The sequence below is a fragment of the Perca flavescens genome, chromosome 19, assembly GCF_004354835.1.
Source record: "Perca flavescens isolate YP-PL-M2 chromosome 19, PFLA_1.0, whole genome shotgun sequence".
NCBI lineage: Eukaryota > Metazoa > Chordata > Actinopteri > Perciformes > Percidae > Perca > Perca flavescens.
In genome coordinates, this window is record NC_041349.1 from 27835714 (window position 1) to 27855950 (window position 20237).

The 20237-nt window shown below is 43.6% G+C and overlaps 1 protein-coding gene across 2 annotated transcripts in view; it reads left to right on the forward strand.

Moving 5' to 3' along the window:
- The window catches only part of nrxn2b (neurexin 2b), a 760536-nt gene that overhangs the window by 690208 nt on the left and 50091 nt on the right, over positions 1-20237 (forward strand). For both annotated transcript variants that reach the window (XM_028564156.1, XM_028564158.1), the window contains one exon: positions 13842-14013. In XM_028564156.1, the coding sequence (XP_028419957.1) occupies positions 13842-14013 (172 nt within the window). The remainder of the gene's footprint in view (positions 1-13841; positions 14014-20237) is intronic.

Below are 20237 nucleotides of genomic sequence, written 5' to 3' on the forward strand. Positions count from 1 at the left end.
TCATTTATATAGGCTTTAGTGGTCCCCTAATACTGTATCTGAAGTCTCTTTTATATAGGCCTTAGTGGTCCCCTAATACTGTATCTGAAGTCTCTTTTCCGAAATTCAGCCTTGGTGCAGAATTACAGCCACTAGAGCCAGTCCCACAATGAGCTTTCCTTAGGATGTGCCATTTCTGTGTCTGTAGCTTTAAATGCTATTGAGGAGGGGGGGGCAAGGTGGAGGGTGGGGGTGTGGCCTTGACCAGCTTGCGACCACGGTTGTAGCTCTATTTCCTTATGGGCGGGCCAAATTCTCTGGGCAGCTGCGGGCTTTGGGCAAAGCAGAGAAAGGGGAGGTAACCTTTCCCCTTATGACGTCATAAAGGGAAGGTTCCAGATTGGTCCATCTGAGCTTTCATTTTCTCAAAGGCTCGGTTTACACCTATCACCATTTCTAGCCACTGGGGGACCATAGGCAGGCTAGAGGAACTCATATTAATGTTAAAAAACCTCATCAAGTGAAATTTTCATGCCATGGCACCTTTAAAATAATTGGTTAAGATTAGGAGGAAGGTCCCGATTAATACCAAAGCAAACTTGAATTAGCGCTCTCCAGTCTCCTTTATCCAGTCAGACATGCTTACACGCCCATACACACAGTCTTACTTTCTGTCTCGCTACGTAAAGAACACAATTCTTCCTGAATGGCAGAAACGATGTGATTCGTGAGGTGAACAGTAGTCCAATATGAACATGATCCCAAAAATCCTGCTGGAAACGTACCTAGAAGTGAACATTATAAGCTTTACGAATGTATGCTTTAGTACCAGCCTGTTTGATTGGATTGCACAGGTGTCGATAATAACATGCAAACACTGATGTAGAAAGACACGCACCAGAAACAGATTATGGTATCGGATTTATCCCTCGGCCAGTGATTTGCTTGGAAGCACCATGTGCCCAGTGGTTAACCAGCAGTCAGCTCTACGGCAGCGCAGGGTAGACAGGAAGGGAATGAAAGGACAACAAGGCGGATGGCCAGGGACAGAGAAAGGGATTGTGTTCGCTTTATCCGTGTTTGCTCAGTTTAGCGCAGGGCAAATATTAGCCAGTGTGCTCGGCAGCCGTTCTTCTCTACTGGGCTTCAACCTCACACCCTGCCCGCAGAGACTAAACGGCAAAAAAAAAGAGAACAGGGAGAGGGAGAAAGGAAGACCAAATGATAGAGGGGGATAAAGAGAGTAAGAGAAACTAGGAGTTAGAAAGAGGGCACGCTGGGCGATCATCCGACAGTCTGTGTTCCAGATCAGACGTGACACTGTGTTTACTGCCCTAGCGTACTTAGGTGTCGCTCTTTCATACTGCTGAATGCTATTGTACGTGTCTCTGTCAGATCTTTTGATGGAAGCACAGCGGGCCCTTATTTTCTTACTGTCAGACGGCTTTTTCTCTAGCATGCCAGCAAAAGTGCACCGGTTAAGTCTATCAGAAGCACATACTGTACTGTACCATTGCTGTTTTCAGTCGACCGAGGTTTGGAACTGCAGAGGAGGACAGAGAGGTAGAGAAATAAATGTAAAAAAAAGCAAACCGATTCATGCTCTCATTTTGTCTTTGCGGCTCTGTTCTGCAGTTCTGAAGAGAGAGAGAGCGATGGAGCGGTGGGGCAGGAAAATGAGGTTGCAAGGACGGAGAGTGGAGAGGAGCCGAGAAAAACAATAGAGACAGAAAACACTTTGCTCTTGATTTTGTCCGAAGGTCACAGTCATTCCTTTTCATTTCGGCCAGCTGCCTGCCTCACTTCTCCTCAACAGAGAGGGACAGGCCGCTCCAGAACACACGCACTAAAACAAACGGTAATACATGTCTTGCCCATAGCTACACACAAAGTGTAGTAAAACTCATGTTTCTGCTTTTTCTGTGTGTATACATGAAAAATTGTATGTGCAAACTGCAGATGAAAAAGTCATTTCAGTCAGGTTAGAATGCCAACACAAAGAAAGTGGAAGGTGACGGACATCCGGTCGAAATGAAAGACATCCAGCGGAATTTCTAACAGCAGCTGAACAATCCCGAGAAGTGGAACATTGTGGATATGGACTAGGTTGAATGCAAATGATACGGAGTCTAATCACGTTGACTAAGGTCCTCCTTTATTGCAACGGGTCTCAGGTCTGTGCGTTAATGTGTCACTTGGGTGGACCGGCACTGATCAGGCGGTTGTGGGAAATGAACATTTTTAGATTGTAGATTATTAAGTGCTTAATGTATTCATTCTGGTGAAGTCTGAGGTTTGTCAGATGTGTGTTAACAGTCAACCGAGAGACAAAAGAGATCAAAGTTTCATATGATTAAAGGGTCATGTTTTCCCAAGAGATGGTTAAGGGCTAACACCGGGGGGGGGTGGGGACAGTAACGACACATCAAAGGTTATTGTGAAGTACATTAACATGACTTGTGATCTCAGGATGGACTCCGAAAGTCCAAGTTGTAAAATGCCAGACCGAATCAAACATTGGGTCATGCAGTCAGCATTCGTTCCTTTGTCTCACTTGATGACATTTAAGACGAGACGTTCTGAAAGTCAGGAGAGAACATCAGAGATCTTCTCTCCATGCGGCATGAAGTAAAGACTTGATTCATCACACCGGCGACTAGGTTATCTCTTTTGAAGAAATTCTTCCACACGGTGCGGCGTAATCATCGCAGAAGAAAAATGTGGGGGTTTTTGCTTTTCCTTTTCAACATGCCAGTTAATTAGTCCTCTCTCTGTTTTTGGTCGGTCTGGGTCATTGTGGATCAGATCTAATTATCCTCTGGTCTATTTCAGTCCCGCTCTGACTGTTCCTGGGTCACTTTCGGAGCAGGTCTCTTGTTTTTTTTTTTTATTTCATTCATTTCTGCACATTGGTTTCGGGTAGGTTTTTTCATGGCTCTACAGTGGTTTGCCTACAGGGCGTGTATGGACCTTTGTTTTGGTCACAAATCTAATAACATTAACATGCAATATATAATGTTGGAATAAAATATTATTTTGAAGTCAGCATTCAATGATTAAGAAAGTACTTGAAGACCATCTTAAGAATTTAGTGGCACGTTAGTGTTTCATTCCATCTGTGACTCCAAAATATGAACCCTTTTTTAAAAAACATTTTTTATCAAGGTGTCAATTTAGAAAAACCTCACGGTGATGACAATTTATTCATGCATTCATAAATAATTTTTTTTGCTGACAAAAATGTAGTCTGGCTATCACCAGACCAAGCTCAATCTTTTAAGATTGAACATTGGTCTGGAGAGTCTGCTCTGTATTTTTCTACTGCACAAGAGGTGTGATAAACGGGTATACTTCAAATGACTCTGTACGCAATTGGATAGTCTTTCAACCAATCAGAGCAACGATCTGGGTGACGTAGCAGCGACAGCGGCATCAACGGTTTGCTGCGCTTCGGTGGCCGACTTGTTGAATGTAAACAAAAAGCTGCTTGGTCGCTTCTCTATCGTCGTCGTGTTAAACCCGCCAATAGCAAAATTTGTAACGGAAGCAGGTTAGATAAAGTTTTCCAGCCTGAGCTGCGGGGCGAAATCAAATCGCCGGCAGATTGAGCGGGGTTTACCCAGTCTAACAAAGATGAACACTGTGCCACAGAATTAACCCATACAATGTCAGAAAGGATTATTATTGTACAAAGCTACTAAACAAAAGACAGATTAAGCACAGTAGCCAAGGACTCAGCTATCTCATTTCACAGTTTGCTGACTAGATTTATCCTGCCAGGCAGGAATGATCTACAAACCTCTTTTGTTTTTGAGTTGATTTACCTTTCTCCGTCAGCCTCAGTTCTCGACTCGTTCTCTCAGATCACTCCCGAGAGCACGTGGATCAATTGGAGTCTGCCAAACCCATGTTAGCAACTCCAGTCAACACAGTAATGAACCTCTGGGGAGTGAAAGAGCTGTTGATGAGGGCAGGCAGATTAGAAAATGGAGAAAAAGGAAAGGTAAAAGCCAAAATGGGAGAAGAAAAAGAATGGAGGACAGTAGCCATTCCCTGCTGAAGAAAGTCAAAAATTGATTTTGAGGCTTGTATTGTTGTAATAGGCAGCAAAGACTGAATTGCCAGGATGGTTCCACTTTATTAGTATGTATTGCTAAGACAGTAGGTCTAGCAAAACTAGAAGGGCAGCCAGAGAGCGCAGACCTCGGCCAAAGCCAAATGCCCTATCTCACATTGCTAACCAATGTAAATTGATTGGAAAATGATCTGGATCTGCTCCAACATTGAGTGGGTTCTATCTCGATCTGTGCTACTCCTTTCCACCAAGTTTCATAAACATTAGGCCAGTAGTTTTTCCTTTATCCTGCTAACAGACAGACAGACAAACAATCCGAACCCTTGGCGAAGGTAACATAAGGAAACACTATATCTGATAGTTTCATATACTTTTATGACACTGATAATCATGACTGATCATTCAGTCATCGGTTATTGCTCCACTTTGTCACTAGAAATGTAGTCTGTATAATTAGGTTTGTTGGCAGATGCAGGGATTATTGCTTATCTTATTGTTTAGTGAATTGATTGATTATGTGGAGCTGGTGAAAGCAAAGGATGATTCATAACCAAAAAAAAAAAAAAAGAGCTGAAAAGGATACAGTGACGTGGATGGGAACTTTAGTGGTCTTATAAGCCTCTTTGTCCCATATTAAGTCACCCAAACTGACAAATATCTAACAGTGTCTGGGCCTACTAGGGCTTTTGGTAAAGGGGAAGAAGAGTGGGTGGATGCTTTATCCGGCCTCGTACCTCCCTACCCTTTTTTTTTTACCACCCATTCTGCTTTTGTTTACCTCCACTTACTGTTTCTTACGTCATATCATTGGATTGCTACTTCTCTGTTATTCCTCATGCTTGCATGCTTTGTCTATTCTGCCTATTCTTCCTCTCTCTTTCATCTCCTCCAACCTTCATCCATCTCTGGTTCGTGATTGGAAGAGGCCTTTGACATGACACATCCTTGCTCTTGGAAATGTTCCGGTTTCTCTTGTGCATCTTGACAAATTGAATCTGTCTGAACACATCTCTGGGCAGGAGGAAAGTCAGAGATGTAAATGATCGTTCTATTTCAGTGCCTCAATATCACCACTCTCTTTTATGCATTTTTCCTATGATAAGGCAGGGAAAACACTTTCTTAAAGGTCCCATATGTAGAAAAATTAGATTTACATGTTTGTCTGTTTTTATTATAAAGCAGGTCGAGGTGCTATATAAATTCTGTGAAAGTATCAAAACACTCAATCTACAGAGAAATGCACACAGCCTTTATTCAGAAACTGTGCCTTTAAACGAGCCGTCAGGACTTTTGGCCTGTTGTGATGTCACAACTATACTTCATGTAGGTAGAAAGAGCCGCTACGGTGCTGTTAGTCTTTCCCCGGCTGCAATGACCATGCAGAGACGCTGAGCGCAGATGCGGGAGACCCAGAACAGCAGACTGCAGTTTTTCAGGAGGGAGGCTTAAAGAGACAGGTGCTAAAACGGAGCATTTCAGACAGAGGGTGACTAGCATGTAAACATGTTCTAGTAGAAAACCAACAAAACAATTATTAATCTGAACATGAGCAGCAAAATATGGAACCCTTTAAAGCAGCTCTCCGTTTTCATATGAACAATGGATCTAATGACTATGTAATGTGAAAGATGTTGCCTATACTGATGAACCCACAAGAAAATATTCACCTAACTCTGCAGTTAAGTTCTATGGAGCCTTTTAGCATCGTTTAGCTCATTGTTTTGGCAGGCAGTTCTGATAAACAACTTGTACACTGTTTGGTCACTTCCAAACAGCTGATAGACAAAGTTGGCAACTAGCTAGTGAAGCATTTAGTAGCCATAAAACAGAAATTTCCTTCAGGAATTAGTGGGAACCAAAACAGAGCAAAAACAAGGGTGACTATTGGAATAAAGTTGTCAGGTGACCAAGAACACAATCCTTGTCTGCTGGATGTGCAAATAGGCAACTGTTTCCTAACATGTAGGCGTTCTCAACCTCAGATGGTAATACATTATGTAAATGTTGTGTTGAAAGCTTCCTGCACCCAAGTGGCCAAACATGCAATTAATGCAGGTTTAAGCAAATTTTCGTACCGAAATCAATTAATTTTAATGGAACGGCTGCACTCGGGGGATATTCGCTCACAGCTAATCTGTGTGATGCTTTCATGTAGCGTTCATCTCGATGAACATATGAACATTCAAACATTTAATTTGTACACACAAATGCCAACAGTAGACGTGGTATCAATTGTTCATCAGACACAAAGCAGCAACACCCCACTTCAAGCTTTGCGCCATCTGTTGGATCCCAGCCACTATACACAAATCCCCTGTGTGTGTGTGTGTGTGTGTGTGTGTGTGTGTGAGAGAGAGAGAGAATGTGTGTGTGTGTGTTTAAGTGCATGTATGTATCCAACAGCTCTCTGCAGCTTTGTAAACAAGGCCATGGTTGCTCAGCGTAACCTCATTCAAGGACGCTTGTGTGTGTGTGTGTGTGTGTGTGTGTGTGTGTGTGTGTGTGTGTGTGTGTGTATGTGTGTGTCAGGCGGGACTCAAACCTACAGGTCTGATGGTCATTGTGCTGAAGGACCCCATCCATCAGCAGTCTCAGTGGTGCAGATCATAATGGAATCAGGCTCTTATGTATGGATGTGTATATTCGTGTTTTTGTCATGAGATTGGACGCTGACATTGAGTAAATGAGAAGTTTTGGTGCTAGGTGACAACATAATCAGGATTATAGAGGATGATGTTTTGGCTGATTTATATTTCCCCATGCTCTCCATCTTTAGCTGCTTCCCTCTGCAGTATTTTGGCTCGCTGCCAAGCGTGTACTCCGAGACAAATGGGCGAACCCAGTGTGAGTCATGCTCTCATGGGAGATTCAGAAGCACACGCACATATACATACACACACACACACACACACACGCACACACACACACAGCACAACATCTGTGTAACCCATCAATTTTTCAGCGAGATTCGATTCCACGTCAGAGCGGCCGTTCTCAGAGCAGGAAAGAAGAACTGTGACTACCGTCGCAAAGAAAGGAGAGAGTTGAGGGGAAGGAAAGGGAGATAAAGTGCTATAAAGATGAGAAGATGGTGTGTGGGGGGGGGTAACTTTCTCAAGGTGAATGCTGAAGATCGTGGCAAACACATACAAATGAGTTGGCTGGGCAGAAACCGAGAGAAGGTGTGGGAAAATGAAGCCAAGTGTATTCTCTCTGCACGCTGTTTTGTCGCCGCCTTCCTCTTTTTCTCCCTCTCACCCAAAATCGAAACAACACACATGCAGTAACGTATGAGCCCTGTGTCATTTGAGGTGAACGTTGAGAGAGGAAGGCATGAAATCTGAGCACCAGATAACAGTGTTCCAGATCCAAAATGACTTGTGGCCATTAGTCTTTTGTCCTCTTTCTGTCTCACACGCTCTGAAGACGGGAGGTGAACGGACAGTGGGGGTAATTTAGCCAGTGAGGAGTCTGCGCGTTACGCAACAGCCTATTTCTCCTTACATAACGCTGCAGTTTCAGAGTGGAAGATTAGCCCTGCTATACTGTTCCCGTTGTAGCAGATGCCACAGCCAATCTCTCCTCGCGGGCATCACGCATACATGTCGACAAGCTGATTAGCCGTATAGAGCCCGAATTACCCTCCGAACGGAGATGCAGAGATACCATATTATGATGGTATATCGGGCTCAGTTGCAGAAGCCTGTGGGGTAGAAACATCTTCACCAATATTAATCTGCAAATCGCACATAAAGAGTAGCATTAGAGCAGGCATATAAAATTCATGCTGTAACACTATGAAATATTTAGCTGGCTTACACCACGTGGAAGTGTCAGATGTGTGTGTGTGGGGAGGGAGGGGGGGATTGATTGCTTTTCGTTGGGCATCCAGTAAAATTCTATTTATCAGTCATTTCTCTGTCCATGCCGCTCCACTGGCTGATTCATAAGCTAATAAATACTGCAGCTGGGCATTCTTACACTAGTATGTCAAGTTAGGCTCAAGCAGATACAGGCTGTGATAGATCATGATTGGGGAAATGAGAAGGAGGCTGATGAATAGTTTGCATTTCCACCACCCGAGGGGCTATTAATTTGAAATCTGTCAAACCGAATCATAGGCGTCAGCAAATTCCCCGAACCGGTCAACCACATTTCTGGGCCGCTTGTTGAGGTGCGTCGATGCAGCGAAAATGCAAAGTACCTTGACTGATTTATACAGCTGTATCTGTCAGTGTTGCTGATTCCCCCCCTCCAGTCAATCCAGCGGTTGATTCTTTGTTGTTCCTCTGTTGTTTTCTCTTTCTAATCCGCCTGTTTGGCGCTCGTGTATCAGATCTGAGAGGGAAATGCAGACAGAAATTGAGGAAATGCAAATAGATCAAGAAGAATAAGACGTGGAGCTGGAGGGGTGCTAGAGAAGAATTACTATTGAGCTGTCTGTGAAGAAATGAAACCAAGAATTAAAATCCTTAAAAAAAAGAAAAATGCATTTTCCCGGTTGACTATTTCCCCCCCCCCTCTTAATTGACTAGCAGTGTGCACAGCGAAGAGAGAGCGAGATCTTGACATCTTCAAAAGGAGCTTTGATCTCAAAGCACCGTGAGGCCCCGGAGGATCATCAAGGTTTCCCTCTGTCCTTTTATCACATCGGCCCCTTTGCTTCTCCTCATCCTCCTCCTCCTGCGCTCCCCTCTTCCTCTCCTGCTCGGTGCGATCAGCAAGAGCTCTCTGAGACTGCCTGATAACACCGATACAGACAACTGCAGCCTCATTTTGGCGCCGCCTCATTCCAATTCGGCTCTCGACCAACGGCGCTTAGCTCGACGCGCTCTCGCATGCTTGCAAGGTCATGTTGAAATATTTTCTGAACGCTTTACGGATTCCCTGCGCTGCTCCTTCTCGTGCGCCGCCCGCTGCACGGAATTCCAAAGCCAATTTGTCTTTGTCTTTGAGAAACAGGAAAGGAGAGACTAATGAGAGGATTACACAAACTTTTTTTTTTTTTTTTTTCCTGGCAGCTTAGCTGTGAGAAGCTGATGATGCATTGTTGTTGTACCAAAATCTGAGATATTTGACAAGGACAGCAAGTTTATGCTCAGGATATTAGAATCTTATTTAGGAGGCTAAGAGAGTTTTTCTCATAGTGCTCATATTATGCTCATTTTCAGGTTCATAATTGTTGAGCCAGAATAGGTTTACATGGTTTAATTTTTCAAAAAACACCATATTTTTGTTGTACCGCACATTGCTGCAGCTCCTCTTTTCACCCTGTGTGTTGAGCTCTCTGTTTTAGCTACAGAGTGAGACATCTCACTTCTGTTCCATCTTTGTTGGGAGTCACACATGCGCAGTACCTAAGTAAGGACTACTAGCCAGTCAGAAGCAGAGTATGAGGGCGTGCCCTGACAGTACCTAGGTAAGGACTACTAGCCAGTCAGAAGCAGAGTATGAGGGCGTGTCACGCTAGCAGCTAGGTGAGCATTATAACGTGTTATACGCACGTTCGTCACGGAAGTAAAGGTTGGACTACAATAGAACTGTTTAAAGGAAATGGAAAAAGCCAAAAAGCATAATATGAGCAATTTAACGTTAGAACCGCCGTATACCACGCCATTTAATGTTGTCTTAAAAGTTTACTTTTCTGCACACGCCTATACTGTCATAATGATGGAATAACGTTTAGAAGACCAAATAAACGGGTCAATAAACAGAGGTACGAATTAGCACAACTTTTATGCATTTCTTTCACATCTACTGCAGCCATATTCACTGTTTTCACTCGGAAGGAATCAGCTCACATGAGTAGGCACTTGCAATGACATCTCGAACATGTTAAGAGGCTAAAAGCACGTTTAAAACCTGGCCCGTTTCAGCCGCCTGAGTGCGAAAGCTAGCAGTAGCATAACTCGGTGTAGGCAACACCGATTGTTTTCGTCGCTACTGACAGCACTACGTGACAACAAACAACATAGCTACGTGTTGAAATCGACCGGAATTATCCTTAAAGTGTTTGTTAGCTTGTTAACGTGACCAGTTAGCTAACGTTAGCATGTTTAATGTAACGTTAGCATTAACAGCTAACGTTAGCGTTAACAGCTAACGTTAACGAGTCAGAAGCCGACGTTTGCATTTAGCTACAGTGAGCGAGCTGACGATAGAATTATGTTCGTACAGGTCACTGATGACCACTTAACGTTTAAATTGAGGACAGCTACGCTCGTTATTGTAAGTACAATGATAAGTTAAAGTCCAATAAGTACTTTATCACACCGTATGAATGTGTGTCCCAGCCCAGGAGTGAGTGTGTGTGTGTGTGTGTGTGTCCGTGTGTCCCAGGCCAGGAGGAAATTAACTAACAATGTCAAGCTCAACAAACCACTGACAGTAACGGATATGTTCATATTTGATTAATTAAATAAATTATTATTTTTTGTCTTAAATCCACCAGCCATTTTCATATTATACCAACATTTGCAGCATCCTGAGCCTTTTTGGTAAGGTTCCCAGCAAGTCTCAGCCAGAGTAATTCATTGATAGTAATAATTATTATTCGCCCCAAAACAAGTTTCCTTTTTATTTTTAAAGAACTATACAACATTTTTTTTAACTTTTTGCAACTTTCACTGTCTATGTGAATCCCTATGCAGAATTATCAGTAGTAGGCTACCATGAATAGGACAGGATGGGATCATAGAGACACAGCAAGTCCTGTTTTTCACCTTTATGAGGCAAAACAAACTGGCTGGTGGTCAAAAAAGTTAACTTCAGGCCCTGGACAGGTGCATCTTGTCTAGCAGCTCCTCCAACTTTTAGAAACACCCAAAAAGGGCCAACTTCTTCCTAAGAAGGACAGCACTGTTGTTGCCAACTTGGCCTTTGTTTGTGGTGTGACTCATTCACACTAGTCTTTAAATAAAAAGGTTGATGATTGATCATGTAATCATTTTCAAAACATTCAAAACTGCCACTGTGTTATTTCTGTTTCAAAAGGCTGCAATAAATAACACATTCAAATCTAGAGTGTTCATGTAATTTCATACATTAGCAGTGAAATTATGGCTAATAATCGTGATAATCGTGAAACCGTGATTATTTTTGAGACTATAATCGTACCAACAAAATCTGTAATCGTTGCATCCCTACCCCTAACATGGAGGATCTTCGGTTGTTTAATTGAGCTTAGGAACTAAAAGAGATGCTGTCTTCCTCAGGCACTTGAGGTGTAATCGTATTTAATTGAAATGTTTCATATCACGTATCATAAGGCAGAGCTCGTTCCCTCCAGCCCACAGTGGACCCCCTACCTACGCCACTGATTGACCCACAGAAAGAAAAGTATGATGAGCAAACCTCGGGATAAAAGAGCAAAATGTAACATTCTTTCTCCTGACATTAGCCGACAGCTGAAGCAGATTAAGGGCTGCTAAGCAGTAGCTTAGGAGATGTGGTGTTTAAAGAGCAGCCAGAGCTTATTGTCAGTTACCTACCAGTCCCTTAATTTCAATGTTGCAGGCTTGACTGCTCCTAGTCATTCAAAGAGTTTTTTTTTTTTTTGGTTCCTTCTGTTTCCAGAGATATGTTCGCTTAAGGGAAATGGCCATTAAAATGTCATTACCGCTACACTAAAATCATTTTTTGAAAAGCACTGGTTCCCAGCGGCTTCCCGCCGTAATGGGCTCGATTCATTCCCTCAGCACGGGGAAGAACCCTAATGTTGCGGAACACAAATGCTAATCTCTCTGTAAATATCACTCAAATTCACTCTTCCCCCCACCACACCTTGCTTTTCAGTCATATTAGCATGGATTCATTCTGCTTTGCTCTGGCAAATTGAATTAATTCTCCAGGCAAAGGTGTTATGATTATTCTAAGCATCCTAGTGCGTGGGCCGTAATGGAGATGATCCTGGCATTTGTCTTCCTTCTCCACTCTTTCTTCTTTGCTGCAGTATCTCAAAGGTATCAATGGTTCAATTTTCATTCACGTGCGCCTCACTAATAACTCTGGCAATATTCATACTCGTGTCTTAGAATCAATATTGGATTTGGGCATGCATGGGGAAGAGAAGGCCAAAAGACTCCAAGGGTCAGTCCGTAACATGAATGAATTGATTAAGTGCCTAATAAGCTGGAAGCACTTTGCCATTTGAGACGTTCTTTGAGAAATGAGATCGTCTGCCAAGCAGTCCATCAAGCTCCACTCGGAGCAACTCATCCTGGTCTAGCTTAGTTCACGTAGGACAGTCCGTTTCCTGCTTCCGCATTGATTCTTCTCGTTTATTCTGACTGTTCAACTGTGTTTTATATTCAACTGATCTCTCTACGCCATTAATCATGGCCACCAGCGCTTGCACTCGCGCCGCCATTTGAGCATGCTCAATTAATACCCTAATGGAGGTTGTCATCAGTGCATGGCCAGACTGTACTGTGGCCTTGCCTGCATACTGTAACCACTTTTACACAGCACCAAAGAGTGGTTCGGATGCTCATAAATTTGGCTGCGATTATACCGCTCATTAACTTACTGTACAACCTCTGCACTTATTTACTCAATTAACTTGCCATTTTCAAGTTCTGTTAACATTGGGATGTTTTATTTTCCTTTTTTAAATACTTAATCAGCCATGAATAATGGAGGACCGCTGGGAGCCAAAGCCGCGCGTTCACCTCTGAATAATCTCGGGGCGTACGGGAGGTGGCGAAATAAATGCACATAGCTAATGAGATAATGGAATCAATGAAGGTGCCGCTGGGGTTGGCCGATAGGATAGAAGGTGTGCAAACGTGACCCCCCCCGCCCAGTCACTGCTCTGGATCGCGGCAGTGCAGAGCAAAACTGCGACAGCAGATTTACTGCCAGACAGAGAATTAGTCTGTAATGGTTGCTGTCTGCTATGTACTCTGTCTGTTTCTCTCCCCCTCTCTCTCTCTCTCTCTCTCTCTCAGCGTTGTTCTGTGCCTCTCTGGCAGACTGTAACTCTGTAAATGACTTTGACCTTTCCTGGGACCGAGGACAGGAACCACAGAGAGGAGAGGAGAGAGATGGCAGGAGATGAGGGTAGAGTAGGCGGTTGACTGTAATAAACTCAAAGCAGTGGGCGGCTGTCAACACTAATAGATGGGAGACGGGAGGGGGGTCACCAGGTTGATGAATACTAAAGGTGCCTGAGTCCTCAACAAGTACTCTTTTTTTTTTTTTTGTTTTGTTTTTTTAACCAGTGAGATCTGATGCTCACAGCATCATCACACCACAGGCAGTGAGGGTCTTTTTGGTGACTCAAGGAAAATATATTTAGATTTCCGCGACAGGACAGCAAAGGAGCAACCTCCTCGTGTGTATTAGCACGGCTTGATGACTGCAGTGTAATTGCATCGCAGTGTAGTACTAGTTTACAATGTGATTGCTTCTGTGTAATACATTCACATTCACGGACATAATGATTTGCTAGTAGGATCCCCTTTATGGGATGCCATCTGGAACCTGGCTACTCTAAACGGGGTATCTTGATGGTTTAAGACATAAAATAGAACATCAGCAACAAAAAGTGTTCCATATAGCCTACCTCCCTGCTATTTGGTTTTGGGTTTGTGTCAAATGTTTTTGCTGTAGTAGAGCGGAACACCTTTCTACAAGACCAGAAAGGTTCAACTTTTCAGTTACACCCACATTCACACAGTTTCTCAGTAAATTCAAGTGTTCAAAGGACATCAAGTGTCCACAGTGCGCGTGTTCAGTATGTTGGTGCCTCCCTCTCATAACGTTCTCTGTCGTCCTCTGCCTATAGGAGCGGGGAAAGATCGGCGTGATCTTCAACGTGGGAACGGACGACATAATCATCGAGGAGAGCGCGGTGATGGTGAGCGACGGCAAGTACCACGTGGTGCGATTCACACGGAGCGGCGGCAACGCCACGCTACAGGTGGACAACCAGCCGGTCATCGAACGTTTCCCCTCAGGTAGGATGAGGGGCGAGGGAGGGAGGGAGGGAGATATCACTGTCAGATTTGAACCTTTGCAGTATTGAATTCTTAGATAAACTGGGCAACACATTGGAGAGAGAAAGACGGGGCTTCAGAAAACAAATGGTATTCATTAATTTTGACTCCCATGTGCCACTACAAGTGATTTGTTTTTTATAGAGCATTCTGTTAGTGCTCTGGTTTATTTATCACAACATTCATATTTAGAGCATGCCTGCGTTATTCGGGTACTTAAGACAGGATCTACAGGAAGAGCCAAGCAGCCTTTCCCCAAGGCAGTCTCCCATCGAAGAGAGTCCAGCTCTCCGCAGTCAGTCTACCGTTGTAGCCCCTGGTTCGGCAAAAAGCCAGTATTGAATCGAGGCCAGCAGAATGCGAACATGCCAGGCAGGCAGTGGCGGCTCTAGACCATTTTAAAATGGAGGGGCCACATGCAATTTTAGAGGTACCATATACACTATATTAAGCACAAGTGTGTTACATGCCACCAACCCTCCATAGGTTTGGTTCTACAAAAGACTTAACGATTTACATATAACAATAGACACAAGAATGCTCATTCAGGGATTTATTTTATGTATCACTGCACATGAATAATATCCTCGCTTTTGGGATAAAGGTGGGGTTAAAAAAAGTATAACAAATATTTGTCACAATTAGGGGGGCCAGAAGGGGGTCGAGGCTTGATATTACGGAGGGCACTGGCCACCCTTGGCCCCGCCCTAGAACCGCCACTGCAGTTAGGCATGGGTCGGTAAAAGCATGGTTTTTGGGGCTGGATACAGAAGAAAAAAATAGACTCGACGCTGGGAAAGTGCATGTATGTTTAGAAGTCATGCCTCGGCTCCAGATGCACCATCATTTACACACATACAGACTTAAAACGATGCCCAATGAGTCACTGCTGGGAGTGTATTTATTCCCTCACTTGTTGTTTAACCGTATTCATAGTATTCTATCATGGCCTGAATTAGGAGGCTATTTTTGGTTGCTTAGAAGCTCTCAGTCAGCGTCTCTCTCCATTGTGTTTCCCCTTTTTGTTCATGGTTGTTCAAAGGAAGACATTTTGTGTTCCCATCCTGAGTTTGCATTTGGTAAACACCAGGCTGAGCCGGGCTCCGCTGCCAGCCACTGTTGGCTGGTAATTATTCATTAATTATTCACATGTCCAAAGAAAAGAAGTTCTGGTACATTCATAAATGTGCAAACCTTTTTATTTTTTTTATTTATTTTTTTATTCCACATTGATGCTTTCCGACTTGTAATCTCCACCCACGCCTGAAGTCAGTCGCCATTGTTTCAAACAGCAGGAAGAGGGGCTGCTAATGTGGCCGTGATATTTACTCCAGTTGGCATATACAGCAATGGGACTGTGACATTCTCTGTCACAGCGGTGATCCCATATTTCGAGGCTTTGTTTTGGCATTGAGAGAAGTGTATTCTCTCGTTCATCCGTCAGCATGGCGAGGCCAGACCGAGGGGCATGCATCATAGTCAGGAGAGGAAGCGCCCTGTGACAGTTCACTCTCTCCACTTGGTATTATGATGGAAATGCAGCCCTTTTCGCAACAGCACACGCTCCAAAGAGGAGCCTTCTTCCACTAACGATAGCACCAACCACTCGGAAAATAAGCAGCCTGTTAACACCGGCAAGTAGGCCTGTAACAATTATTACATAATGGTCTACATTACATAATGTTTTTGTTTTTTTTAAGATTATATTTTGGGCTTTTCCGCCTTAATTGACAGGACAATTAAGTGAGAAAGAGGAGAGAGAGGGGGGAACACATGCAGGAAATCGGCACAGGTCGGACTCGAACCCTTAACCTCTGCGTCGAGGCATAAACCTCCATGTATATGTGCGCCTGCTCTACCCACTGAACCAACCCGGCCACTAATCGCAATTTTTTTAGCGTAATTGCTGTTTCTTTATTTAACTGCAAATTAATTACTAACATTAGCTAAGGTGATTGTCGATTTTATGTTCATTCAAGACAAAGAAAGAAAACAAAGATGCGTGGTTTACTTTATAGGCTGTGTACTTACTGTGTTACTTTCAAATTTGAGAGTAATTAGTTACATTTACAATTTTAAGTCTCTGACTTTTAATGCTTTACTCTACTTTTGCGTTCCTTTTGATATACTTTCACCAAAATAACTTTGGAAGTTTGACTTGGCAGGTAGCTTGTGAACTTCACCACAGGATCAATAAAGTCTCATCTTTATCCACTTTAATACATCATAGATTAGTCATAATATTTTGTATTATCAATCTGAATCTGCAAAGTAACTAAAGCTATAAAATAAATAGTGAAGTCAAATGTACAATAGGCCTACTTTGACTCGGAATTGTGGCGGAGTAGATTTATGTAAGTAGGAGAAAATAAAAATACTCAATTAAAAGCACCTTACTCCCAACACTGGTCATTACATTATCTGGGTCACATAACAGTAATCTAACCAAAAGATGTATCCCTGGATTCATTTCAAGTTTTATTAAAGACTTTGTTTGAAAAAATAATACATACATGTGGTAACATTTTACTTGACTGTATCTACATAAGAGTGACATGACACTGTCATGAACACATGAACCCTAATCCTAACCCTAACTTGTCGTGACAAAAACCGACCGAATAGTTATGTCATAAACGTTTATGTCTTGTTTATAATGTTTATGACACGTTCATGTCATGTCACACTTATGTAGATACCTTCAAGTAAAGTGTAACCGAAAGAAACAATTCTGTTGTTAATCGCCGTTATTTCTACGACAATAAATTGCACAGCCAGATTTGGAATTGTTAACAGCTCTACCGGCAACTGAATGTTATCCTCCACATCTATGTTGTGTTTCATTAGGAAACCATAATGTAATGCACGGCCCCATATCGTATTCCTTTCATCCCTCTTCCCTTCCGCCCTCCTTTGCCGCGGTTGTTGTCTTTGTCAAACATTGCTTTCCTTTTTGTTGTCGTTTGCGGAGTTTCGTGTCTGTCTGCCGGGAGCCCGTCTGAAGTTTTGTGCGAGGTTATGGGGGCCGTGGAGAGAAACTGGATGAAGGAGAGAGGGGGGAAGGGTGGAGGGATGGGGTGGGTTACTCGGTTGATGTGTAGAATAGTCTAGCTTTGATTCATTTATGTGCGCTAGATGGCACTCAAAATAATTTTTTTGGGGCGCCCGCTTTGAAGGCTCCGGCGCACGCTTTGAAGGTTCCAGTCGTCACAGTCTGGTGGGGGGGGGCGGCGTCCCGGGGAAACAGAGATGTCACACATTAGGAAAGCAAAACCTCGGATGGAGGCTGAGGCACAAAAGGGCGGAGGAATATGTAGGGGAATGAGTGAGTGAGGGATTGAAGGGGGGGGTAGCAACTTCCCTAACTTAGCAGCAGGTGTGTAAGGTAATATTTTGTAGAGGAGAAAGTCGAAAAGGGGGAGCTCCCTTGTTGAATCAAGTTCCTGTGACCCAGATTGGAGATTTAAACCTCTTCTAAATCTCTAAACAGGACAAAATACTCCATACTCACGACACATTCAGAACCTACTCCAATTTCTAGATGCTTAAATTATGCAACATCATCGCCATGCTGTCCCAGTGGAGTACTGGATCTTAAAATGTCGCTGTAGCTAGATTTAGAATAAAATAGAACAAGTTGTGATGAAAGATACCTCCAACTTCTGTGAATTGTTACAGGTGCCAACATTGGCTGGTTCCTGGAACAGAACAAGGAAGTGCAGTTCCCTGTGAAATCTCCCTCCCCAAAGGGACTGATGTGACCCACATCAGGCAGTCTCCTAGGGATGCTAATGCAGTTCTGAGCCCTGTCTGATGCCGCGAGCATACAGAGTCTATAGTCTAATATCCCAGAACTTCCACTTCCGGCATTGCTCCGTAGCCGACGGAAATTCCCCCGGATTTCACTAATTTAGGCCGGATATCCTTTACCTTGGGCTTCCTTTTGTGTTGGCGTTCTAACCTCCGGAGGATATCTGAGGACTATGGTTAACTGCTCCTTCAAATCAAGTTCCTTCCTGAGGCTATTTTGCAGAGGCGCCGTTGCTCCGTCCGACGCTTAGCACTGCCCAAGGCGGATGTGATTGGTTTAAAGAAATGCCAATAAACCAGAGCACGTTTTTCTCCCATCCCGGAATGCTGTGTGGACTAGCCAGACCCTCCTCCGCAGCGCTGTGGAGGAAGGTCTGGCATAGGCGAGACTACACGCGGGATTTTTTTCTCACGTAGACCATGGCCTAAGAACTGTTAAAGTCTCCAGCAGGATACAAGAGCTAATGTAAATCTGTCACCTCGCACAAAAAAAGAAAGTGACAGGTTATCTTTCTCTTTTTTTTTTTTTTTTTTTTTTTTTTTTTGGCACACAGATATTTGTAAACACTATAATTAGGGCATAGATTAGGAAGGGCTTGCGGTCTGGGCCCGCCAGCAGCGGGTTTATAAACAGGAAGTCATTGTAAGGTGATGATTCGGAGAGACAGGATGTTGACAGCAAACGTGGTCGCCACGGGTCAGGCACATTCATCGGAAAAGCAACACGTCTCCTGATGTCCCACAAAGTGATGTTTGTAGTCCTCAGGTGTGTGTGTGTGTGTGTGTGTGTGTGTGTGTGTGTGTGTGTGTGTGTGTGTGCGCATTTGATGGATAGAGAGCAGACAAAAAGTGTCAGAGGAGCGGCCAGCCAGCTAATCCAGTGTGTCAGGTGTCCCCGGTGGGTCCCGCAGCAACAGTTATTGGCCCAGCCCACCTCCCACATTCCCAAAATGGCAGACCGGCCCAATAACAACATCCGTGTCCCGCTGAGCACCTCAACCTGGCATAAAATGGCAGATGTTAGCAGCAGCGCCATACGGACTATAATTGTTTCCCATCAGATGGCCTTTATTTACTGGTTATCTGCTGTGAGGAAAATATCCCATATGATGCCACTAATTGTTCAGTCTGCAATGGTTTATTTGTAATTGTATACCATGCCCTGAAGAATTTCTGATTTCCCATTTATTCCAAGGACGATAGCATCTACAGAATGTTCATACTTAAAGAATATGGCAAGTGACTACTCCAGTTATCATAACTTAACGCTTAACCCAGAAGAAACCACCCTCATCTTTGCATCAGAGTAGACTCCACATACATTATTTCTCAATAACCTCACGGAACATTATTTAAAGCAACAACTAAAAAACAGCGGTCACATGTGATATAATTTCTAGAAACATATCTGCATATGGATGCAGAATCTGTCCTAGGCGTTCTGGTTTTCCATTTGCAGTCCCAGTAGTATTGACCAATGGCGTTCAGTGTTTCCTTTAGGATTTTTTTTTTAGCAGTGGGGGCAGGTCTGTCCGAACAATGGTCGACTCGGAAGAAAGCGAACGTTTTGACAGTAAACTACATCAACCCAACAGTATGTGGAGTTAAACTGGAGGGGCCCAATAACCTCTGAATAGTTCTACTTGTTGTTAAATTGCAATGTGAGCGGCAGCAGCCACATGCATTATGTGCATTATGTCGGCAGGATAATTTAAAAGGCAACCGCCACTACGTTGTGCGCCTGCCTTATTTCTGATACCGTGGCGGCAGAAATTTTGCCATGGCGGGCCACCACTACAAAATCTACATAGAGGAAACACTGGCGTTTGAGCGGGCTTTGGTTGCATGCATGTAAACGGTCCATGTGGACAGCAAAAAGAGGCGAAACACATTGGCCAAAAATGCAATCTCTGAACCTCTGAATCAGCTATCGTCTGATGATGATTCAGCTTTTATTAGCATTTATTAGCTTATTTTTTAAATGAGATTTGCCAAACTGTTGTCTAGACCTGGATCCGGTTGGTAATCGTTCTGTAAACAATGACCGGCGCACGGAGGACGAAGGATTAGCCCGGATATCCGCAGGCTACACCGGAAGCCCCGGAATATTGGCCGTTTCAAGATTGCAAGTGATAATGTGATAACTGTAGTAAGAAGTAGAGAAAGTTAGCGAGCTGACTGCATAATGTCTGGTATACAGAAGACTGTAGATTTAATCCCCCTTACAACAGCTCTGCTAAATCAGAGCAAGGGAAGACGAAGCTTTGAGAAAATGTTCTGTAGTGGTGAAGCAAGGTGTGTGTGTGTGTGTGTGTGTGTGTGTGTGTGTGTGTGTGTGTGTGTATATGGCCCTGGGTAGTCCCATTTCCACCTCC